Source organism: Calliphora vicina, chromosome 3, assembly GCF_958450345.1.
Source record: "Calliphora vicina chromosome 3, idCalVici1.1, whole genome shotgun sequence".
Taxonomy (NCBI): domain Eukaryota; kingdom Metazoa; phylum Arthropoda; class Insecta; order Diptera; family Calliphoridae; genus Calliphora; species Calliphora vicina.
The window spans coordinates 16,116,105-16,142,651 of NC_088782.1; the positions used below are offsets into that span (position 1 = coordinate 16,116,105).

Below are 26,547 nucleotides of genomic sequence, written 5' to 3' on the forward strand. Positions count from 1 at the left end.
GACAAAATAATCCGAGCATTTAACTTTACGAGCTGCTTTTCTGATATAAGTGTTCGGTGCTCTTCGAAAGCGTTGTTCGACTGCTTTTGCATTACCAATATCTGTTAGACCTCTTATTCTTCCTGATACAGGTTTCCTTTCAATGTTCAAGTCTTCCTTATAATGTTTATTTCAGTACTGAATTTAAAACCAAGTTCCATAAAAACGGTGAGAAATATCTTTCAAGGAGATTGGGATGAGACGCCTGTATACAATCATATCTTTTATCCAAGATCATATGTCCATAACAAATTGCAAAAGTTCCACTTTATGAATTGCTTGCATTAACGAATAAATATTTGATTTTGGTTCAAACCATATTACTTGGTATTAAATTACAGTAAACTGATTGGCCTTTAGTATGGTTTTTAACAATGGTTACATAGATTTTAATGTAAATCCTGTAAAATAAAAAAACTTTAGAAATGAAATTTATGCGTTTTGTTCTGGACCTCATATCTCCTCGATGTCCAGAAAAGCTGCAATAGTGTATTCACTGTGGGAGAGTGAAATTTCTTTTAAATACTTTTAAGTTCATGAAGAGCTGTTACTTTGATCTAGTTAAATCCACTGACATCTCTAAAATTAAAAATAATGCTTCTGTTTTTATTATTTTACAGCTCAAATCTGCCCATAATAACTCTCTTTTCTTATTATTATTATTTTAACTTATTAACTCTAGATGGTAAACAAAATTCCGAGTCCACATTAAATCTGTCAAATAATAATAATAACAACAACAACAATAACAGCACAAGTGATACGCTCAACAATAACAACAATAACAGCAACAATAATAATAACAATAATTCCGGCAACAATACCATACGTAACTCCACTATATCGTTAAATACAACAACAGCCACCACAAATTGTGCCCTTAATGGCAATGCCATGATTTCATCCGTAGTCATGGCCAAATTCCTAGAAGATGAATTAAAGGCGGGTGAAATAAAACACTGTGACACGTGTCAGTGTTCCAAGGATCTAACAGTGTTGGCCGATGTTTCGCGCTCCTATTCCGTGGCCACACAAACGCCATTCGTTACAAATGCAAATAGCAGCAATGGCAACCTTAACGATTCCATGGCCCAATTATGTTTAAGATGCTACAGCAATCTAAATTCACCATCACGCACCAATAGTCCATTCACTAAGAATCTACTCAAGTCTAGTGATTCAGTGATATCGGAAACCAAGAGTTCCGTTTCGGATCTCAATGATATGGATAAATTATTTACGCCTGCGAAAAAAGATGATTTAATGGTGAATCCCATATTGGGACATCATCGTTTGTGTGAAAGAACTTCTTTACTCAAGGGTGTCCATGGTCAGGCAGGCGCTGCCAAGACCTCTTACAATACAATTCTAGACAATATGAGAACTTTGAATGGCTATCAGAGGCGTTTCATAGATGGCGGCGGTACAGCTTTAGAATTGCTAGAAGAACGCTCTAAACTTTTGAATCCCAAGCAGTATTCGTTGAAACTGACTAATCACGAAGACATTAATGGCAATGACGAACTGGAAGATGAGGAGAAACCTTTATTGGGTTCTAATGTAATACATTCAAATCTTTTGGATAACGAAATGGAGGAGAGAGAATCTTTAAAAGTCAAGAGTAAACTAAGAGCTGAAAGTTCTTGTGAGCTGGGAGTGGCAAGGGATCACATTAAATCGCCCACGGCCAGTACTAAAAGTGCTTTAGATACCAAACTAACAAATAGTCTGTTGAAAACACAAATTTCCGGCAGTGTGAATAGTGTGTGGAGTAAGACGAGCAGCTGTGAAGGTGCTAAAATGTTTGAGAACTTCAATAGGAATCTAATAAAAACAATAAAGGTAATATTAAGATGCTTAACTTTGATGAAATGCTTTATGTTAATTAAATTTCTCTTTTAGGCTGAAAATCCCAAATACCGAGGACCACGTCTATGTGCTATGCGCATACAACAGAATGGACAAAGCAATATACTTCTTGACAATATCGAGTCAATTGAGGCATTAACACCCGTCATCTATCGGCGACGCGAACGTTTACTCGACGAAGAACTAGAGGATGGCAAAGATATTATAACGTCCAAAAGCACCAGGGAAACCCAGGCAACAATAGAAACGGCCAAAGAAGCCATAGAAACGGAACCTGCTAGCGATGATCTAAAGCCCATGGATGCAGCTACAATAAAAGAAGAAAACGAAACGGATTGCGCAATAGTTATAGCGGACTCAAATCCAAATGAAACGATTTTAGTATGTGGTGATGAAAAGACTGATAGTTTGTTAGAAATTAAGATGGAAGCAGTAGTAAAGCCCTGCTTACAAACCACAACAGCTACTTATTACGATAATACATCCAAGATGTCGGGCACACAATCAAGTTCCATAAGTGAAACCATAGATTTTCAAGAGACCGTGATACTGAGAAGACAACAATTAAGTCGCGTAGCCGAATGGGTGCAAAACAATACCCAGCAAATGGAAATGGAACAACAACAGCAGCAACAACATTTAAGTACTTTAAATCACTGTGATTCATCTGGCACCGATCATCAATCCTCATTTTCCACCTTAGACCAATTAGATTCAGTTTCAGTGGAAAAACTTTCAATGGACTCGGGCTATAAGACCACACCACAACTACAGCCCATTACCAATTCCAGTCAAGATGAAACTATTAAAACCTCCGACGATTCTCTGTCGCCCAAATCAGATTTGAACAATCAAAGTCCTTTGAATTTTCCACAAAATCCCTCTAATACAGATTCTCCCCAACAGGAACAAACTGATAGCACACAAATCTATAATACTCCGCAAACCTACTACCGTAGAACATCTCGTTCTGGTCTACCGGTAGCCTATACCGCTGCCCTAGATGCTCAAGACTCTAGCTCTCAGTGTTCCCAGATTATACCCGAACAGCCAACATGTGATATACTCAACTATAAATATTATCCCAATGACAGTGATAAAACGAGAGCCATTAAGGCGGAATTACACACAACCACGCAAAATGTTGACATAGCCCAAATGGAATATAATGTTAAACAATTCCTGCTAAAGCAAAACGAATGGTCCATGCGCTCAACCAGAAGTCAAAATCCCATAACAAATTCCAATCAGATGACAACAGCATCAGCAGTCCCCACAAACAGGCATACTTCCATAAGACATATAAAGCTGTTTTCATCCTCCACTGCTGGCATAGGACCGGGCAAGGGAGAGCGTGTTAGAACTACAATTAATCAACAAATTGCCAGTACAGTGCCCTCAAATATAACGAATTTGGCAGCAATCGCCTCCACAACGGACGGGCTAGGAAATTGTACAAAATTTAACGATTTGAAAGTGTCTTCAGCTGCTTCCAATAATAATTCCTCTTTAAATAATAATCATACAATAACTACAACAACATCACATGGTTCAATGCCCCAAAGAACTGAAACGAATTTATAAAAACCTTAAATCAAATCTACAAAAAAAAAATAAAAATATACATCAAGAAACTTGAAAATAATAATTTCCGTGTCCAAGAAATTGTAACAAATATTTATATTCTCTTATAGTTTATTTAGTTAGAAATAAACCTAAATAGTGGAAAGTTTTAATAAGATTATCAAGTTTCATTTAAATATAGCCACTAAATGAGGGGTATAGAAGCAAAGTCTGCTAACTCCATTATGTTTCGAGAACTTATCTAATAATTCCTACATGGCATTACATTTGAGGAATGCTTGTGATCATTCAATATGCCTATACCAAATAGACTTTTAACCGATATAAATCAGTGGTCAAAAACTTCCGATTAACTCAAAGACAGCTATGTCCATTAGAGATAGTAGCTTTTGCTGTGTTCTCATTATGAGATGGTCATACTGTTGACAATGTTACTTTTTTTTCAGAAATTTCTTACTTTTTGCTTCCGAATTTGAACATTTTGCAAACTATTGTTGCTAATTATTTATTATTATTGACTTAGCTTTTATATTGAAATATATTATTCAAATTATTGGCCATTATTAGCTATGACCTCTTTCGATCTTTCTGGCTACATATGGATTCCGCTCATCTTTTGAGGCCAAGAAAGAATCAAGCCAATTTCTGACACTCTGTTCTGAAGTGTAGCGTATCCCAGACGGATCGTTCTGCATCGATCGAAGCACATATTAGTCGGACGGGGCAAGGTTTGTACTAAGGAGTGAGATCGAAAAAATCTTGACATACATAAATGTTAATGAAAAAGAAACCACCAAACCTACAGTTTTATTTATTTTATTTGATTGAAATTACACTAGTTTACAAATCAAAAATTTTTGTTTGCTCATGGAATGAAACTTATATTTTTGAGAAGAGCTTGGGACGCTAGTTAATTGACCATTTTTTGTTTCCCACCTATACGTCAAAATATTGAGATATATGGGTTTTTATTTTTCATCTGCCCTGAGTACTACTAATGCATACTGTAGTGTACCGAATTGTAGTAATTAAGTATTTACATCGTCTTTGGGTACTCAACGCTCTGGCGAAGCTACTAGATACTTTTGACAAATTCCAAAAAAAATAACGGGAAAAAAATAAATACTGTTTAAAAGTACATCTTTCCTGTAGATAAACGTTAATAAATCGCTATTAAATACAAAACTCTAAAGTAAAAACTACTTTAAAATGTCTTCTAGAAAGTGTAAAATAAACCCAGACCATTTTTGTTTTATTTGCGGAAAAATTATTCAGTTAAATCGAGGTTTTCCTAAAACACAAACACTGCAAAATGATTATTTACATTAAAAAATTTCGTAAAAGCTTTAGATAAGACAAAACCAGCATTTCAATATGTATGCAGCGTGTTCCCGAGTCTTTCTGAGGCTAAACTAAAACAAGGGATATTTGTGGATCCTCAAATAAGAAAAATTTTGGTTGATATCAAATTTGAGTGTCTATTAACCGATGTTGAAAATGCAGCATGGAATTCTTTTAAACTTGTTATTCAAGAATTTTTGGGGAATAAGAAAAGTCAAAATTACAGAGATATTGTTGCGAATTTATCAAGGTTTTTGGGATCAGAATATGCTAAGAGACTACTGTTGAAGTTCCGTGAGTGAGACAAATAAAAATAATTATAAAAAGAGGACTAAACACTTCACTTTAAATTTTATTGTCCTAATTTAATGTACATTTTTATATGTTTCGTTTTTAATAAATATCTCAAAAGTTTGACGTCCAGGATTTTTTTTTATATTTTTTCCGAAGTTAGAAGACCTAAATACACAAATCCCCATATGTTTCAATTCATGAGCAAAAACCTTGTAAACTAGTGTTATTATTACAACTTACAAAGAATATAAATTTTTTACCTTCACATTCGTGAGAAGGGTATATATACGTTTGTCATTCCGTTTGTAATTTCTACATTTTTCATTTCCGACCCTATAAAGTATATATGTTCTGGATCCTTATAGATAGCGGAGTCAATTAAGAAGCCATGTCCGTCTGTCTGTTGAAATCAATTTTCTGAAGACCCCAGATATCTTCGGGATCCAAGTCTTCAATAATTCTGTCAGACATGCTTTCGAGAAGTTTGCTATTTAAAATCAGCAAAATCGGTCCACAAATGGCTGAGATATGAGGGAAAACCAGGACAACCACGATTTTTGACCTATATCTGGATTACTAAGTCATTAATATAGACAATCAGGGTTATTCCTGTTCTCACTTTCACCATTCACCTTATTTTTGGAAGCATAATTACAACAATAGTATCTAATTTTCTCAGCATTTCTAATTATAAATGTTTACAAGTGATTTTTTAACATTAATTATATAATTTTCGAAATCTTATTTTATATTATATTGTTGTAATTATGCTTTCAAAAATAGGGTGAATGGTGAAAGTGAGAACAGGAATATAAGACCATAGTAAGTTAGACCTATAATCAAAATCGGAAAAAAAATTTTAAAATTAAAAAAAAATATTAAAATTTAAAAAACTTTTAAAATTTAATAAAAAAAAAATAAAAAAACAACTTTGGAAAAAAAATGTTGTTTACCTAAAAATATTTAAAATAAATTTTGAAGTATAATTTGGTGAAGGGTATATAAGATTCGGCACAGCCGAATATAGCTCTCTTACTTGTTATAGTTCTAATCAATAATGATGAATTTATGAACCTTCTCCGGAAACCCTTAATGTTTTTATAGTACTTACTGTCACTTTGTTCGAACAGCTAGTCCATCTCCGTTTAAAATCAACCACACTTTTGGACATCTTTTTTGTGCTCTTCAATTCCCTTTTAACAAGAGCCCAATATCTCTCCACAGGCTTTAGCTGCAGGCAGTTTGCCTCTCTTGATACAAATGCCACATTATGGTTCTTGTACCACTCAAGATCTTGCTTACCATGGTGATAGGAAGCCAAATCAGGTTTAAAATAAGTGGACACATTAAGAAGTGTTATGAAAGGAAGCATCCTCTTTTGTAAACATTTTTTGATATAAATTTCGGTATTTATAGAGCCACAAATGTTTGGCTTCTTTTCGAAACTGCATATTGCTTGTCATACCAAGAAGTTTTTTTTGGAAAATTTTCTGCTTTTGGGTCCTAAACTTTTCGACAACATTTCCTCGAGCATCAGCAACATAAAAAAATGACCCAGTACATACGTTTGGTCATCCATTATGCACCAGGTATATTTTTTTTACATAAAATATGACTTCAATTTTCGTTTGGCGGCCTCTAAATTATTAGCAGGATCACGAACTTTTTGAGCCTTGTATGTTTTTAAAACTGCATTGGCTTTAACTTTTCGTATCAAATAGTCCGAGTACTGAGCTAACCGTACTGCTTTCCTATCGGATGTGTTAGGAGTTTTTTTGAAAATGCTTTCTATTTATTCGGCTTTAGAAACATCATGTGGACCATTCCTTCTACCTGAACCAGGTTTTCTATCAACGAACAAGTTCTCCGGGTACTGTTTAATAACATTGGAAACAGTTTGACGGCAGTCCTTTGATTGTTTGGCCAACTTTCTGTAGGAGCAAGTTGGTTTTTTTTTGAAAATATTTAATAATTTTAGTATGCACTTTTTTCTCGGCATTCATTTTAATCAGATTAACAACAAATGAACATAATTGACATTAAACATAATAACTGTCATAATTTTCAAAGGTAACTTGATTAAGGAAAAACGTGAGTTAAGATTTTTTCGACCTCATTGCTTATTCCTTAAGGCGGGTAAAACTACCCAACCACTTATTTCTAAATAGTTTTTAAAAGGTTTCATGTATGGGCATTTTTTGGGCAATGCTCGCTTAAAACGAATGTGATGGTCTGGTTGGATTTCAGCAGCTCATAATAGGGGTGCCCGGATAGGCTAGTCGATAGTGTGCTGGACTATTAATCTGAGGGTTGCGGGTTCGATTCCCGCCAGAGACTCTGGATGTAGCTGCAGACAAGCAAAACGCTTCGCAGTTTGTGTTTGTTTAAAGAAAAAAAAGATAGGACCGTTTTGATCCACCAAATACAGAGAATTACCTTAGTGCCATTGATATTTGGCTTTGGTGTCGATTCGGCTGGTAGGTCGGGCTTCAAATACGATCTCTTACTCTTCGGGTTATTGCAATGGATCAATTTTACATCACAATTAATGATTCGGAGCAAAAATAATTTTCTTTTCTTTTTTAGCGATGAAGCATCATGTCGGATATGCAAAATCGTCTTTCAAGGTCTCTCAGCTTCAATTCGTATGGTATCCAATTTGTCTGCTTTTGGATGAATCCTGCTGCTTGCAATAGCTTTGAAATTGCTGCTTGAGTAGCTCCCAATGATTTTGCGAGCTCTTGTTGAGTTTGACAACAATCTTAATGGAGTAATGCCTCCAATTCTTGGTCTTCAAACTTTTTCGACTTCACCGCTTCTAAACCGCTCGAACCATATCTCGTACGTTGAAAACGATGGAACACATTCACCATAAGCATTGGTGAGCAATCGCTGTGTTTCAGCGGCACTTTTTTTCAAATTAAAGAAGTAAAGCAAAATTTCCTGCATATGACTCTTTATTCGTACAAAATTCGACATTTTCGAAGCATAAAAAACATTGTTGATTAAACTATAATGTTCAATTTATAAAAGAAACTAAAAAAGTAGAGATTGAGACTGCAGTCTTTGCTTCTATACCCCTCAAATGATATTAAATTGGGTTATTACAAAATAAAATACGGATGATATTTATTTACTAATTAATAACAATTCTAACTTATACTCATAAATACTAATATAACTGTATAATTAAAACATATAATAATAATAATAATGATTAGTGTTAATGTATAGTTTAGTCTAAATTAAATTTAAACAAAAAAATAATAATAATTATAATTATATATTTATAAATATGTATTCGAGATAAGCTTTAAAACAAAATTTTATATACATATATGTATATAACAACTAGTTTTGAAAAACAATGCAGCTAATATTCCAAAACAAAAAACAAATTAAATTTATTTGATATACAATATGATATAAAGAAATTTTGGCAATTGCTATTATGAGATGTAGATGTCATAAAATGATGTATGTTAAATTTAAAATTTTGAAATGAAACATCGAAACGCCGAGATACCCAAACTTAATTTTGGGTTATTCCTTAATTCGATTTAAAAGGTAATTGTATCGAAATATAATGTATTTACAACACAATTTCAAACATTTTTGATTTCGGATTGGATATTGTTATTTTTGATTTCATTTTAAAGAAAAGACTTTGAATACTCTTTTGAAACCAATCAGCAAAACATGTGAAATTTATGTTCCCATGAAATATCCATTGCCCTCGAAGGAAAAATTGCTATCGTGATATTCCCATGAACTGCTCATTCACAATAGTTGATTTTGTTCGTAACAGCTGTTTATTGTTTACAAAATTCCATCTAAAAATTTCCCATGATGGAAAATACAAACATAAAAATGCAATATCTCCTGATTTACAACAGATATTTTAAAACGCAGTATAACAATAGATTCTACCATCCAAAAATTAAGTTTGGCGTTTTGATGTGTCATTTCAAAATGTAAAATTTGACCTTACCCCATAAAATTTTGAATTTTAATTTATCAATAATTTTGTTTGTAAAAAATGCTTATAAGAATCATTCCAAGGCAATAGAGTGAAATGAGACATTTGTACTTAAAAACTCATTATATTACGACTATTTTGAAAACCATAATTAAACTATAACACCGACTAAGGTCAATTCTTGTTCAATCACTCCTATTTTGTTCTTAAAACGAATTCACATAGTTTCATTTTCTGTAAATCGAATCCACAATGAAACAGATTTGTTTACTCGAAAGTAAAAAGATTTAATAACACAGGTCAACAGCAAAAAAAGGCTTGAATAACAAATGCTACTACCTAAGTACAAAAATGGTAAATTTTATGTATAAAATTTTAGCAAAAAACTTATTACATGTGGCTTTGTGATAGCAATAAATCTGAACAATTTCTTCCGTTTTCGATTTTTCATGATTTTTTAAAACAAAAAAAATTAGCTATATTCACGTATATCAAACATAAAACGAAAATTTTGTAAAAATGAGCGAATTCACTTAATTGTGAATAAATTCGAAATGAATCCATCGATTTTTGTGGTCGATATTTCATTTTGTTCCTATTACATGTAGCTTTGCGATAAAGCAATAAATTTGAAAATTTTTTGACGTTTTCGATTTTTCATGATTTTTTTAAAACAAAAAAATTTGCTATTTTCACGTAAAATTTTTATTTTTTACTTCAATTTGTTATTATAACTCCGAAACTACTGGGCCGATTGTAACGCACTACATATAAGAAAATTTGTTTGTAGCTTGGGGAAAATTTTTTCAAAATTCAATCAATTGAAAGAAGAACATTAACTACTCAATTTTATGTATATCAAACAAAAACTAAAATTTTGTGAAAATGAGCGAATTCACTTAATTGTGAATAAATTCGAAAAAAATCAATCCATATTTATGATCGATATCTCATTTTGTTCCTATGACATGTAGCTTTGCGATAAAGCAATAAATCTGAACAATTTCTGACGTTTTCGATTTTTCATGATTTTTTTAAAACAAACAAATTTGCCTTTTTCACTTAAAAATTTTATTTTTTGCTTGAATTTGTTATTATAACTCCGAAACTACAGAGCCGATTGAAACGCACTACATATAAGAAAATTTGTTTGTAGCTTGGGGAAAATCTTTTCAAAATTCAATCAATTGAAAGAAGAACATTAACTACTCAATTTTATGTATATCAAACAAAAAACTAAAATTTTGTGAAAATGAGCGAATTCACTTAATTGTGAATAAATACGAAAATAATCCATAAATTTGTATGATCAATATCTCAGTTTGTTCCCATTACATGTGGATTTGCGACGTTTTCGATTCTTCATGATTTTTTTTTAAACAAAAAAGTTGGTAAAAAATATATTTTTTGCTTCAATTTGTTATTATAACTCTGAAACTACTGAGCCGATTGATATGCAATGTATAAATAATTAAAGGTTATGTAAATCTAAATTTTTCTAAGTTTATTTTAATAACATAGGACTGAAACCTTTTTGAGTTATCATTAATTATGTTGAGAAACGTCTAACAAAATTTTTACTTAAAATTTTTTTTAAAGAAATATCTCTCCATAGAATTTAAAATTTGGACAATATTTGTACTACTGGAACCACAATACATCAAAATTGTGTAGAGGTTTAAAAAGTCTTTAAATTTTTTTTCGATTTTGTTGGATTCGATACACAAAACACCAAAATATTTGAATTCTTTTAAAAATAATGGGATTTTACTTAATTTTTTGTATCTTACTTTTTAATAAATTTCTCATTTCATCATAATTGCTATTTAAAACAATATATCAAAGAACCCAAAACGTATTTATGACGTTAAACCAAAAATATAAAGCTATAAGCAATTAATAGGCATATTATATTATATAAGGAGTGAGATCGAAAAATTCTTAACACACGTTTTTCATTACATTTTTTAACCCAAGTATTATTTGAATTTTTTTTTGATCAAGTTACCTTTGAAAAACATGTCAGTTATTATGTGTAATGTCAATTATATTAATTTTTTTGTTAATCTGATTAAAATGAGTGACCAGAAAAAAGTGCGTACTGAAATTATTAAATATTTTCAACAAAACCCAACTTGGTCTTACAAAAAGTTGGCCAAGCATACAAAGGTCTGCCGTCAAACTGTTTCCAATGTTATTAAACAGTACCGGGAGAACTTGTCAGTTGATAGAAAACCTGGTTCAGGTAGAAGGAATGGTCCACATGATGTTTCTAAAGCCAAAAAAATAGAACGCATTTTCAAAAGAGCTCCCAACACATCCGGTAGGAAAGCAGCCCGGTTAGCTCAGTGCTCGGACTATTTGGTACGAAAAGTTAAAGCTAATGCAGGTTTAAAAACATACAAGGCTCAAAAAGTTCCTGACAGGAACGCTACTAAAAATTTAGAGGCCAAAAACAGAGCACGGAAATTGAAGTCAAGTTTTATAAAAAAATATTCTTGCTGCATAATGGATGACGAAACGTATGTTCTGGCAGATTTTTCGCAACTTCCAGGTCAAAAATTTTATGTTGCTGATGCTCGAGGGAATGTTGAAGAAAAGTTTAGGACCCAAAAGCAGACAAAATTTCCCAGAAAGTTCTTGGTATGGCAAGCAATATGCAGTTGCGGCAAAAGAAGCCACTCATTTGTTACAACGGGCTCTATAAATACCGAAATTTACATCAAGGAATGTTTACAAAAAAGGCTGCTTCCATTCATAAGACTTCATAATGTGTCCACTTATTTTTGGCCTGACTTGGCATCCTGTCACTATGGCAAACAAGCCCTTGAGTGGTACAAGAACAATAATGTGGTATTTGTACCAAGAGAGGCAAATCCTCCAAACTGCCCGGAGCTAAGGCCAGTGGAGAGATATTGGGCTCTTGTTAAAAGAGAATTGAAGAGTACAAAAAAGGTGTCCAAAAGTGTGGTAGATTTTAAACGGAGATGGACTACATGTTCGAGCAAAGTGACAGAAAGCACTATAAAAACGTTAATGGAAGGGTTTCCGAAAAAGGTTCAAAATTTCATCACTAGTGATTAAAACTATAAAAATAATTTTTTTTGTAAATTGTAATAATAATTTCAATCAAATAAAAAAAAAATTAAAGCTGTAAGTTTAGTGGTTTCTTTTTTATAAACATATATGTATGTTAAGAATTTTTCGATCTCACTCCTTATTATAGTACGAGTACTTATGTAAAATTTATAGTAATCTAAGAAGTTTGCTTAAGAAAAAATAACTTAAAATAACGTTAATAAATATGAATAGAGTAAACATACCTAATGCCAGCCAGCATAACGAAATAAAGCAAAAACCAATAAAAATAATGCATTTAAAAGTGTAAACCAAAAAATGATATAAATAAATAAAAAAGCATTCATATTCATATAAATTAGTTATAATACAGCAATAGTAAAAACACATCCATGTAATTAAACTTTAAAACCAAATAAAACAAATCAAACAACAATATCAATTTATGCAAATATGTATTTAATACACAAAACTTACAAATCATTTAATCATAATTCAATTTTTCTGTTTCAAATACTTTCAACAATTTTAGTATATTTCCTTTCATTTTCTTATTTTTATTTTTTGTTTTAGCTTTTTATCTCTCTCTATTAAAAGTATTAAATGAAAAACTATATAAAGCAGTACCTTTTTCTATAGAAATCTCAATATTTATATATAAAAAATTAAAGAATGAAAGAAAACAAAACTCAAATCCTTCCTTAAAGAATACCTATAAACAACAACTACATACAACAGATTATTAGAAAAATAATAATAAAAAAACACACAAACACCTTTAAAAGAACAAACATATTTAATACAACAAAGCTTCTTATATATGAAATATATTATTATCATTATTAGAAATTCAAGCAATTTATAAAACATAAAAACAAAATCATTACACTACATGCTACACAAAAAATATGGTCTTCTTAAATAGCAATCCGGTTTTATTGGAGTCCATATAGTTTGAAAATAATTATAGTTTTTCGCGATCACAAATGTGAAATGACCATATTCTTAAAGTTACAACTTCCAAAAATCAGACATAAAAGGAAGGTGAAACATTTCATTATTTGGGGAGCATCCTGACTTCAAACTACCTTAACTTAGCCATTTTCCAATCGATTTTTACAAATCCATTTTTGATTAAAAGGTAAAACTCATATCTATCAAACAAAAGAAGCAGTTTTAAAATTTTCAAAATAACAGATTTATGATGTTTTGAATTTGTAACGAAATGATCGAAAAAAACTATAAGTATTTCCCTACTCTGTGGATTCAAACAAAACAGAATGGCTACATGTGAACCCCCTGCATATTTTTTTCATTCATTTTTGTATCACTGTGTTATTATTATATTAATTCATATATGAATTAAAATTATAATTTTTTTAAATCTATCATTTGAGAATATATTTTGATTAAGAATAATGTTTTCAATTATTTGTCGATTTCGTTTTGAAACGAATTCACATATTTAGGTGTTCTGTAAACCGAATCCACATGGTTTATCCGTTTTACTTTTGAGTACACAAATATCGTGCGATTTGCTGATCACTAAATTGTCAGTTATTCGTTTTTGAAATAACTCGATTTACAGAACAGGGGTGATATATTTAATCCAGCCAAAACTGTTAAAGCATTTTTTATGCCTTTCACCATTAGTGACAAGTTATATATATTCTGTATGTTGAAATCAAAATTCCGAAGCCGCCACGATTCGGGAAAAACGGCCAATTTACAGCCCAATTATAAATAAAAATTCCCCGGGAGTTTTTTCCCTTTTCACATTTTTCCTATTCAAATTCAATGGGAAAACACTCCCGGGGAATTTTTTATTCATAATTGGGCTGATAAGCAAAACTAAAGAGTTCAGAGTTCAGCAACATGTTGCTAGAGTTCAGCTACATGTTGCTAGAGTTCAGCTACATGGTGCTAGAGTTCAGCTACATGTTGCTAGAGTTCAGCTACATGTTGCTAGAGTTCAGCTACATGTTGCTGGAGTTCAGCTACATGTTGCTAAAGTTCAGCTACATGTTGCTAGAGTTCAGCTAGAGCTAGCAACAGTTGCTAGAGCTAGCAACATGTTGCTAGAGTTCAGCTACATGTTGCTAGAGTTCAGCTACATGTTGCCAGAGTTCAGCAACATGTTGCCAGAGTTCAGCAACATGTTGCTAGAGTTCAGCAACATGTTGCTAAAGTTCAGCTACATGTTGCTAGAGTTCAGCAACATGTTGCTAGAGTTCAGCTACATGTTGCTAGAGTTCAGCTACATGTTGCTAGAGTTCAGCTACATGTTGCTAGAGTTCAGCTACATGTTGCTGGAGTTCAGCTACATGTTGCTAGAGTTCAGTTACATGTTGCTAGAGTTCAGCAACATGTTGCTAGAGTTCAGAAACATGTTGCTAGAGTTCAGAAACATGTTGCTAGAGTTCAGCATCATGTTGCTAGAGTTCAGCAACTTGTCGCTAAAGTTCAGCAACATGTTGCTAGAGTTCAGCATCATGTTGCTAGAGTTCAGCAACTTGTCGCTAAAGTTCAGCAACATGTTGCTAGAGTTCAGCAACATTTTTTCTCATTGAAATTGAATAGGAAAAATGAGAAAAGGGAAAAAACTCCCGCGGAATTTTTATTCATAATTGGGCTGATTATGTTTACATATTAATTTTCTTTTAATATTTATTTATCACAAAGATTTCACACACTCAGAAAAACTAATAAGTAACACTTTTACATCAATCACTCACATTTATTTATACCTAAACACTAAAAAACTATTTACTCCAAATGAAAAACAAATTACCAAATACCAAGAAAAAAACCTATTTATAGCTTATAAAGGAAATGTTATTATTATTAACAAATAATATATTATTAAAAACCCTAAAATAAAAACAATGAAAGAAATCTAAAACAAATCATTTAAACGGCTTCATTTATATTAATAAATTACAATATTTTGGTCCAATTATATTAAAAACAAAACAAATGAAATTTAAAAAAAAATTAAATAAAAACCAAAACAAATCATATTTATAACAATTAACCACCACCTTTTTCATACCAAAAACAACAACTCAAAAGCAAAAACTAAAAACATATTTAACATAAATACAAACATTTATGTATTCATGCATAACTTATTTATAATTTATTTTGGCCTTACTAAATATATTTAAAGAAAAAAAACTATATTTAAAACAAAAACCTTAAATATTTTAAACTTATTATACATACAATATATAAATTTTATATACATATAACTATTTTTTTTCAGTTGTTTAATAAATTATAATCCTTAACAAAATCCCCAAACATAACAAAACATATTTGCTCAATCTTTAAAATTGAAAAAGAAAGTACTTTAAATATCATTATTATTAAATAAAATTAAAAAAAAAAACATAAATACAAACTACACGTGTAATCATTAAAATCATAGAAATTTACTATATAGATTCATATTCATATATATTAATTATTGAAATTAATATTATTATGCTGTGTTCAATTATTTATGAAAACATGATAATACGAGTACTAAACAGAATACATAATCTAAAATACATACATTTACTGTGAACAAGTAATAGAAATTGTTGAAAAAAACAAATAACTATATATCTATAAAAGCAACTACAGACATGATTTCCAATTGTATTTCAAAATTTTCCAATTGTATTTCAGAATTTTCCAATTGTATTTCAGAAATTTCCATTTGTATTTCAGAAAATTCTAATAGCAATGCCAATGCAAATTTCTGAAATATAAATAGAAACTTCTGAAATGTAATTGGAATATTGTGAAATTGAATTAGAAAATTCTGAAATACAATTAGAAACTTCTGAAATACAATTGGGAATGGTGTAAAAGTAAGCTATCTGCAGTATAGATATATCTGTATTTGTACTACAGATAGATCTATTTCAATATAAGTCCTCTATATGTTTAATTTTTATAATTTTAATTAATCATGCCTGCACTTTTGTAATCACCTAATTCCATATAGGGAATATTGATGTGTTTACTCTTTCACTTTTCAACCACATTTTCTAGAGCCTTTAAACAATTTTTAGTGACATCTATATTTTTTAGAAAATGACTTTTATGCTCATAAAGCTAATAAAAAGGTCTTTAACTAATTCCTCTTAATATTTAGTCTTCTGATTGCCCATGAATTGTTTCACAACAGCAACAAATGATTTAAAAGCCGCTGCTTCTAAATTATTCATTCAATTTATGAAATCGTTAGCTTTCATTCTTATTTGTGAGCCAATATTTTATTAAAATCCTCTTCTACAAGCATTCATTTCCTTACACTTCTTTTTTTATAAAATTTAAAATATTTCTTGAAAAAATCTCCATTTTAGGTTCCATTTGTTTTATTGCTTTATTGTAAACATTTCACATTCTTACACTCTCTCCCTCTCCTTATTTCACTATCCCTCATTAATGTACTCATAGTATAACGGTATCAATTGCAAAATAAAAAACAAAAACAAACTAAAAATGTCTACTGCTTTTGAACTCCATTCCAAATTCACACAACAACAACAAACCAGTTTAAATAGACTTGAAAAGAAAAAGTCTTGCAACAAAATGAAAAATCAAAAATCTATTGTTATTAATTCTAAATTAATTTGCTAATAGAACAAAAAAAGAATAAATTATTAAAAACAAAAAAACTACAACAAAAATACTATTTACTAAACATTTACTTGTGTAAAAAAATCTATAATTAAGTTGGCTAATTGTTGTTTGTTTTTTTTTTAAGTTTTGTATTTTATAACAATTGTTTTGTTTAAAACAAAAGCAAAGAACATGAAAATGAAAAACAAATAAATTCAAATAAAAGCAACAACTATTTATAATAAATTTATGTATTTTTACCTGCTCTTATTTAAATAATATTTAAAATAAAAACCAACCACCTTATTGTATAAGCCTAAATATAAATACAATATAAAATAACAAAAAAATAATGAAAACAAAATAAATAACAAAAAAAAACTGAAATACTTAAAATTTTATTAATGTATAATTAAACAATAACACAGTGCAACAGTGAAAAAAACACACGATCATGACAGTATAGATTCGACTCTACTACCAAAGGGTAGTAAAACCCTATACTCAGTTTGCCCATTTTGGTGACCGATTTTTTTTTATGGGCCCCCAAAGTTTCTGAAAATCAGTGGGGCCTCTAAAAAAGGTGTCATCAGGTTTTGGTTAACAGCTAATTCAGACTTTGTGCTACGGCTTAACTTTATATGGCAATAATATAGCTAAGAGTCCGCCAAATAAATTTTGTTAAAATTTGTTTCCAAAAAATAGCTTTTTCGTGCACTTTTGTTGAAAAAATATAGGAAGAAAATTTTTTTTTTTTACTTTTTTTAGAATAACTTCTAGGGACTCCTAATTTTTCAATAACAATATCCCGCAAAGTTGTAGCTACGGTAAATTTGAATAACTCTCGTGAACATATCAATGCAATCCGAACATACCTAGGTATTCTAAATAGCTGTCAAAAATCACTTTGTAGCTTAAAATTTGTAGTTTTTTACTAATTTTTGACTCTAAAACAATAATTTTTTGTTAAAAATGTATGTTCGAGTGTATACTTCTCTATTGTGCTGGAATAACGAAGAATGGGCAAATCATTATCGGTATGATCCGGGCGCATAACTTTATCCAATCTTGATCATGCAAGACCGGCTTGATGCAAGATATGAAAAAACTTTAAAATTTTTGAAAGTGGGCAAGGTTTGTGGAACTTCTGAAGTGTAAATATAAGCTTTTTATATAAGTTTTTGATATCGGTGGAAACCTTATGACTTAAAGATTGACATTTTAGTGAAATGAATAATTTTGTGACGTCATTTACCTTAAAAACTAATAATATTTTAAAATGGTGATTTTCCATCAAGAAAAATAAAAACTTTGAATTAATGTAAAATTTGAACAGTTACAGACATCACAATAAAATTTGGAAGTAATATAGACCTAAATATTCGTAAGTCAATGGCATCACTAATGTTGCCATTCTTTGTTTTTAAACACCGAAATTCCTGAAACGGCGAAAATTTGTTCCAAAAACGAAGTTTTTTTTAGAAAATAGCCCACTTTGACGTTATTTACAGCATGATAGTAAAAACGTTCTGTATGTATATAAACAACATATGGGGCTATACAAATGTGATGAGCTTTTGAGGGTCGGTGTTTTGCGTTTTTAGAATTTTTTACTCAAACCTAATTTTTTTTTTTCAAAATTGCCCAAGTTTGGATAGGGCTGGGGGGTACAATGTCCGCTTAAGTTAGTCAAATTTTACCTTATATGTTTTTGCATTAAGTTCTCTTTCCAGATCATAAAAAAATTTATATAGTCCCGAAGAAAATTAGTTTTTTATAAAAGAAAAAATATGGGGACTTTTTTGGGAAAAAACTTAAAAAACACACGCATACAAAGTTGAAATATATAAAAAGATGCTTCAACTTTGGATGCGTGTAACTTTTTATAGGGACGAAATAATTGTTATCAGATTTGTTTTATTTTCTTTAGAATTTTATCGCAAATATACGTCATATATAAAAAAACAAATTTCGACCTTTCGTAGGCCCATCAAATTTAAAATACGAAAAAAAGATCGGGCAAAATTTAAAAAAATATTAAACCCAAATATCTCTTGAACTAAAAGAGATAACTACAGATAAAATCATATTTTTTGTAGACCTTCTCAAGGTCTATCTATATTTGAAATTGCAGCTCATTCGGATCATAAATGACTTTTTGGTAATTTTTTTATAAATGTGTGACATTGAAGGTCCACCCACTGATCCCCATTCCGAACACCTCAGCCGAGTAAATAATACAGCACAACATAGAAGTGTGGACTTGATAATACTATTTTTACAAAAAAATCTTTGTTTTAGCGTCAAAAAATAGGAAAAACGAAAATTGTTAAGGTACAAAGTGATCTTTATGTGCTATGTGGAGTGACTAGACACATTCAGAATGCATTGATATGTTCACAAGAGTTATTCAAATTTACCGTAGCTACAACTTTGCGAGATATTGTTATTGAAAAATTAGGAGTCCCTGGAAGTTATTCTAAAAAAAGTAAAAAAAAAAAATTTTCTTCCTATATTTTTTCAACAAAAGTGCACGAAAAAGCTATTTTTTGGAAACAAATTTTAACAAAATTTATTTGGCGGACTCTTAGCTATATTATTGCCATATAAAGTTAAGCCGTAGCACAAAGTCTGAATTAGCTGTTAACCAAAACCTGATGACACCTTTTTTAGAGGCCCCACTGATTTTCAGAAACTTTGGGGGCCCATAAAAAAAAATCGGTCACCAAAATGGGCAAACTGAGTATAGGGTTGTACTACCCTTTGGTAGTAGAGTCGAACCTATACTGTCATGATCTTGTGTTTTTCCAAAAGTCTCCATTTGTTGCATAGTGTAATAAATACAATATATTTAATAATAAATACAAAAATTATGAATAATAAAGTGCGACTGTATGTATCAAAACATAAAAAAAAGATATGGAAAAATGTATTGTTTATTTCTCAACAAAATATTATGATCATTTACATTTTTACTGTAAATAGTGGGAGGCAGTTACATTTAATTGAATTCTATTAATCTTTTTGTTTAACAATTTAAATTGTGTGAACGAATTTTTTAGCGAGTTTCTGGATTTATTATATCAACGTTCTAATTTATTGGTGAGTAAGAAAAAAATGCTACAAAGTAATCAAATTTACAATCTACACCGATTCCAATCACTTTCTTATTGTAAAAACTCAAAAACATTAAACTCTTGTTTACAAAGCTATTAAGGATTTTAGATTTTTGAGTTTTTTTATATGAAAAATCGATTTTTGGCCAGAAATATGAGTGATCACAGATCGAGCTCCTTTTCTCGATTAAACGCCTGTTTACAAATTTTAGATTTTTCAGTTTTTTCATAAGAATAAATAGAGTGATCACAAATCGATGAAATAGAGTGATCACAAATCGATCTCCTTTTCACGATTAAACTCTTATTTACAAATTTATTAAGGATATTAGATTTTTGAGTTTTTTTTATATTAAAAATCGATTTTTTGTCAGAAATGTAAACGCTTGTTGACAAAGTTATTAAGAATTATAGATTTTTTAATTTTTTCTTATGAAAAAATTATTTTTGTTCAAAAATATGAGTGATCACAGATCGAGCTCCTTTTCTCTATTAAACGCTTATTAACAAAGTTATTGGAGTTTTTAGATTTTTGATTTTTATACCCTACACCACCATAGTGGGTAGGGTATTATGCGTTTGTGCAGATGTTTGTAACGCCCAAAAATATTAGTGTCGATATTTCTGAGTCGATTAAACGATGTCCGTCCGTCTGGTTGGCTGCCTGGCTGTCCATGTAAACCTTGTGCGCAGAGTACAGGTCGCAATTTTGAAGATATTTCGATCAAATTTGGTACATATTATTTTTTTTTCCAAAGACCAAGCCTTTTGAAACTGGCTTAAATCGTTCCATTATTTCACCTAGTCCCCATACAAATGTCCTTCCGAAATTGGACTTTATCGGTCATAAATGTTTAATTTATAAATGTATCTCCACAAATTGCGATCCAAAAAAGTTTTATATATGAGGCATTTCATGTCAAGTGAACCAACTTTTGAAATCGATGTCTTCCGATCGGGATGAAATTTGCACCAAGGTTAGCTCTATTGGATAGTAACTCAGACACAATTTTTCAACAACATCGGTCGAGAACTCTCTGAGTTATAGGTGGTAAAATTTTGACAATTTGGTCAAACAGGGGTTTTTTCTTATCCATGTAACTTATTACCTATTGTTCTTAGCAAAATGTGTCCCAAATAGTATAGATAGCTATTTCTTCGATCTTTCGAAAAAAATATTTAAAAAAAAAATAAAAAATTTTTAATATTTTTTTTCCGAAATCAAAAAACTTTTTTGACTTTTTTTTAAAATGCGTCCTTTTTTTTTTTTCTTAAAATAAAGTTTAGATATTTTCCTTGAACACCTACTTGGTCGCTTAGTGGGATGCGAGTGGGATATCTATCAAAATAAATATTTTGTAACTCAAAACATAAAATTTTTGACTTTTTTTGCAAAATCAAAAACTTTGTTGATTTTTTTTTTCAAAATGGACCCTTTTTTAATCTTTTTTTTTAGGTCAAACAAAAGCTTAGATATTATCCTTGAAGACCCTTTTGGTCGCTTAGTGGGATGCGAGTGGGATATCTATCAAAATAAATATTTTTTAACTCAAGACTTAAAATTTTTGACTTTTTTTTTTGCAAATACGATTTTTTTTTCCAAATGGGCCCTTTTTTTTGTAGTCAAAAGAAAGCTTAGGTCCATTCCTTTAAGATATTTTTAGTCCCTTAGTGGGATGCGAGTGGGATATCTATCAAAATAAATATTTTGTAACGCAAGACATACAATTTTTTAATTTTTTTTTGCAAAATCAAAATTTTTTTCCAATATGGGCCCTTTTTTAATTTTTTTTTTTTGCTCAAAAGAAAGCCTAGGTCCATTCCTTTAAGATATTTTTAGTCCCTTAGTGGGATGCGAGTGGGATATCTATCAAAATAAATGTTTTAACACAAAAATTGTATGTCTTGAGTTACAAAACATTTATTTTGATATATATCCCCATTTATAGCAAAAAAAAAAAATTACAAAAAGGGCCCATTTTAAAAAAAAGTCAAAAAAGTTTTTGATTTTGCCAAAAAATCAAAAATTGTATATCTTGAGTTACAAAATATTTATTTTGATAGATATCCCACTCGTATCCCACTAAGGGACCTAAAATATCTTAAAGGAATGGACCTAAGCTTTCTTTTGACTAAAAAAAAATTTTTTAAAAAGGGCCCATTTTGAAAAAAAATTCGAATTTGCAAAAAAAGAGTCAATAATTGAATGTCTTGAGTTACAACATTTTTATTTTAATAGATATCCTACTCACATCTTCCTAAGTGACAAAATAGGTCTTAAAGGAAAAGACCTAAGCTTTCTTTTGAGCAAAAAAAAATTTTTAAAAAAAAGTCCCATATTGGAAAAAAATTTCGATTTTGCAAAAAAAAATTAAAAAATTGTTACAAAATATTTATTTTGATAGATATCCCACTCGCATCCCACTAAGGGACTAAAAATATCTTAAAGGAAAAGACCTAGGCTTTCTTTTGAGCAAAAAAAAAAATTAAAAAAGGGCCCATATTGGAAAAAAATTTTGATTTTGCAAAAAAAAATTAAAAAATTGTATGTCTTGCGTTACAAAATATTTATTTTGATAGACATCCCACTCGCATCCCACTAAGGGACTAAAAATATCTTAAAGGAATGGACCTAAGCTTTCTTTTGACTACAAAAAAAATTTTAAAAAAAGGGCCCATTTGGAAAAAAAATCGTATTTGCAAAAAAAAAAGTCAAAAATTGTAAGTCTTGAGTTAAAAAATATTTATTTTGATAGATATCCCACTCGCATCCCACTAAGCGACCAAAAGGGTCTTCAAGGATAATATCTAAGCTTTTGTTTGACCTAAAAAAAAAGATTAAAAAAGGGTCCATTTTGAAAAAAAAAAGTCAACAAAGTTTTTGATTTTGCAAAAAAGTCAAAAATTTTATGTTTTGAGTTACAAAATATTTATTTTGATAGATATCCCACTCGCATCCCACTAAGCGACCAAGTAGGTGTTCAAGGAAAATATCTAAACTTTATTTTAAGAAAAAAAAAAAAAAAAAAAAAAAGGACGCATTTTAAAAAAAAGTCAAAAAAGTTTTTGATTTCGGAAAAAAATATTAAAAATTTTTTATTTTTTTTTTTAAATATTTTTTTTCGAAAGATCGAAGAAATAGCTATCTATACTATTTGGGACACATTTTGCTAAGAACAATAGGTAATAAGTTACATGGATAAGAAAAAACCCCTGTTTGACCAAATTGTCAAAATTTTACCCCCTATAACTCAGAGAGTTCTCGACCGATGTTGTTGAAAAATTGTGTCTGAGTTACTATCCAATAGAGCTAACCTTGGTGCAAATTTCATCCCGATCGGAAGACATCGATTTCAAAAGTTGGTTCACTTGACATGAAATGCCCCATATACAAAATTCATGTCACCAAATTTTGTTACGATTGGTCCATAATTAGTCATAGCTCCCATATAGACCCGCTTCCGAAAATCACTTTAACGTGCATAAATTGCTTAAAAATGTTGGTATATTCACAAAATTCAACATAGTAACTTTCATATAGACATAAATCGCACGACCTAATTTCAAGGTGATCGGTCCATAATTGGTCATAGCCCCCATATAAGGCCCACTTCCGAAAATCACTCAAAAATATAAATTATTGAAATTTTAAAAGAAAAATGTTTTTGTTCTTTTACTTAGTGTAGGGTATTATATGGTCGGGCTTGACCGACCATACGTTCTTATTTGTTTCATATGAAAAATTGATTTTTAGTCAGAATTATGAGTGATCACAAACCGACCTTTTTTTCTCGATTAAAAGCTTGTTTACAAAGTCATTGATGATTATAGATTTTTGAGTTTTTTATATGAAAAATAGATTTCTGTTCAAAAATATGAGTTATCACCAGGGAAACCAAAATATTCAAATGCATGTTTTTTCTGGTGAGTCTAATGAGCACATGGATAAGATATTTACACGTTTTTTGGCATCGATTTGTTAGTGCATATTTTTGCATATATTTGTTTTAAGAGCATATTTATGTCATATTTTTGCGGTTTTAGAGCATATTTTACTGTTTCATAGCATATTTTGATTTTATCAAAAACAAATTTTGTCTTACTTATTTTTCGCTGTTGTGTTACAGGTTTTTACTTCCTTTGTTTTAAATTCAAAATTGAAAAATAGATGGCTTTTCACCAAAAAAAAAATTTGAAAAACAAAATTTTTTTTTAAAATTTAAAAAAAAAAATTAAATTTTAATAATAGCGCCATCTAAATATCAAATTTTAGTTCCAATTCAAACATAACCCTTCTAAGTGTTAAAGAAATATTGTCTTTTAAATTTGCTCCTATAACATCACACAGTGGTTTAGAAACTTTTTTTTTGGAAATAATTCGGTATCTCGCATTATATGAAAAAACGTACAAATTTGTCAAAGCGGGCAAGGTTTGTGGAACTTCTGAGGAGTAAATAAAGGCTTTTTATATAAGTATATGATACTGTTGAAAACATTGTGACCTGAGGATTGATATTTTAGTAAAATTAAATAATTTTATAAAATTTTGGGACTTCATTTACCTTAAAAACTAAAAAAACTTTCATATGGTGATTTTCCACGAATAAATATATAAAATTTGATTTAATGTAAAATTTTAACAGTTAAAGATATAATAACAAAATTGGGAACTAATTTAGATCCAAATATCCTTAAATTAATGACATTATAATTTTTGACATTTTTTATTTTCAAAAACCGAAATTCCTAAAACGGGGAAAATGTGTTCCAAAAACTGAGTTTTTTTAGAAAAGTGCCTACTGTGACGCTATTTACCGTGTGATAGTAAAACAACTTTCTAAGTATTTAAACAACATATAGGGTTATACAAATACGGAACTTTTTCGAGGATCGGTGCTTTGCCTTTTTAGAATTTTTTACTGAAACCTAAATATTTTTTTTTTTAAATGGTCCAAGTTTGGATAGATCTGGGGGATACTGTGTCCGCTTAAGTGAGCCCAATTTTACTTTACATGCTTTTGCATTAAGTTTTCTTTCCGGAACATATAAACATTGTATATAGTCCCAAAGAAAATTTGTTTCTACAAAAGAAAAAATATAGGGACTTTTTTAGGAAAAATCGTAAAAAATTAGGCCCATTTTACATGTTCCAACTTTGGATGCGTGTAACTTTTTACACGGACGAGATAACTGTTACCAAGTTTTTTTTATTTTATTCAGAATTTTATTGCCAATATAGCTGATATTTGCTGATATTGATAATATCTCCAATAGTTCCCGAGATACCGAATTATTTCCAAAAAAAAAGTTTCTAAACCACTGTGCATCAGTTGATGTCGAAAGAACATTTTCTATGTATAAAAATGTTTTCAGATCCAATAGACAACGATTTTTATTTGAAAATTTAAGTCAATATTTTGTAATTTATTGCAATAATAACCTAAATTGGAAAAAAAAGTGACTATATATTTATATAAAATATCATCTCGAGGCCTTTTCCTAACTTAAGTTCTTATTGTTTTTATGTGGTATTTATTTTTTGTTATACTTGTTTTAGTTCATGATATTTTTGTTTATTTTATGTTACTTTACCTTTTTAGAAATGAATTCTATTGATTTTTTTAAATAAAAGTATATTTTTTGTTAAAAATTATATAAAAGTTTGTATTTTTAAGAGCATATTTTTTAAATTTTAAGAGCATATTTTAAAGTTTTACTGCATATTTAAAGCGCTTAAAACGCTTTTTTTAGAGCATATTTCCGGTTTCCCTGGTTATCACAGATCGAGCTCCTTTTGTCGATTAAACGCTTATTTACAAAGTTAATAAGTATTTTTATATTTTTGAGTTTTTTACTATAAGTTTGTCATTCCGTTTTACATTTTTCATTTCCGACCCTATAAAGTATGTATATATATTCTGGATCTGGTCCGTCTGTATGTCGAAATCAACTTTCCGAAGCCCCCAAATAACCTTTGTGGCCCGAATCGAGAAAATCGGTCCGCAAATGGCTAAAATATCAGGAAAAAACCAGAACAACCAGACCTTTGACCTATTTTTTTACCTATATTTATCTGGATTACTAAGTCATTTATGTATATAGACAATATGGATATTTTATGATATATATTTCAAACACCTTTGTAACGACATATATAATACCGTAGTAAGTTGGCCCTACAATGGGTCAAAATATTTTTAACCAGAATTTTATTTTATTTTTTTCACCAAATGTTTTTTTTCGCTAAATATAAAAAAAAAATTTTAAAAACAAAAACATTTTTTTTTATAAATTTAAAAAAAAATTTTAAAAAACAATTCGAAAAAATTAAAAAACATCTTTGGAAAAAAAATAAATTTTGTTTACCTAAAAATATTTAAAATTTTTATTTTGAAGTATAATTTGGTGAAGGGTATATAAGATTCGGCACAACGGAAGGGTATATAAGATTCGGCACAACGGAATATAGCCCTCTTACTTGATTTATATGAAAAATCGATATTTTATCCGAAATATGAGTGATCACAGATCGATCTCCTTTTCTCAATTAAACGCTTATTTACAAAGTTAATAAGAATTTTTAGATTTCTGAGTTTTATTTATATGAAAAATTGATTTATGGTAAGAAAT

The 26,547-nt window shown here is 29.9% G+C and overlaps 1 protein-coding gene across 2 annotated transcripts in view; it reads left to right on the top strand.

Moving 5' to 3' along the window:
* Nucleotides 1-3,826, top strand: part of LOC135955773 (uncharacterized protein DDB_G0288805) — a 137,480-nt gene extending 133,654 nt beyond the window's left edge. The window contains exons 5-6 of one of the 2 annotated variants that reach the window (XM_065506131.1): nucleotides 722-1,881; nucleotides 1,942-3,826. In XM_065506131.1, the coding sequence (XP_065362203.1) occupies nucleotides 722-1,881; nucleotides 1,942-3,492 (2,711 nt within the window). In that variant the 3' untranslated portion in view covers nucleotides 3,493-3,826. The remainder of the gene's footprint in view (nucleotides 1-721; nucleotides 1,882-1,941) is intronic. The other variant, XM_065506132.1, reaches the window with a different exon arrangement.
* Nucleotides 3,827-26,547: the final 22,721 nt, after the last annotated feature.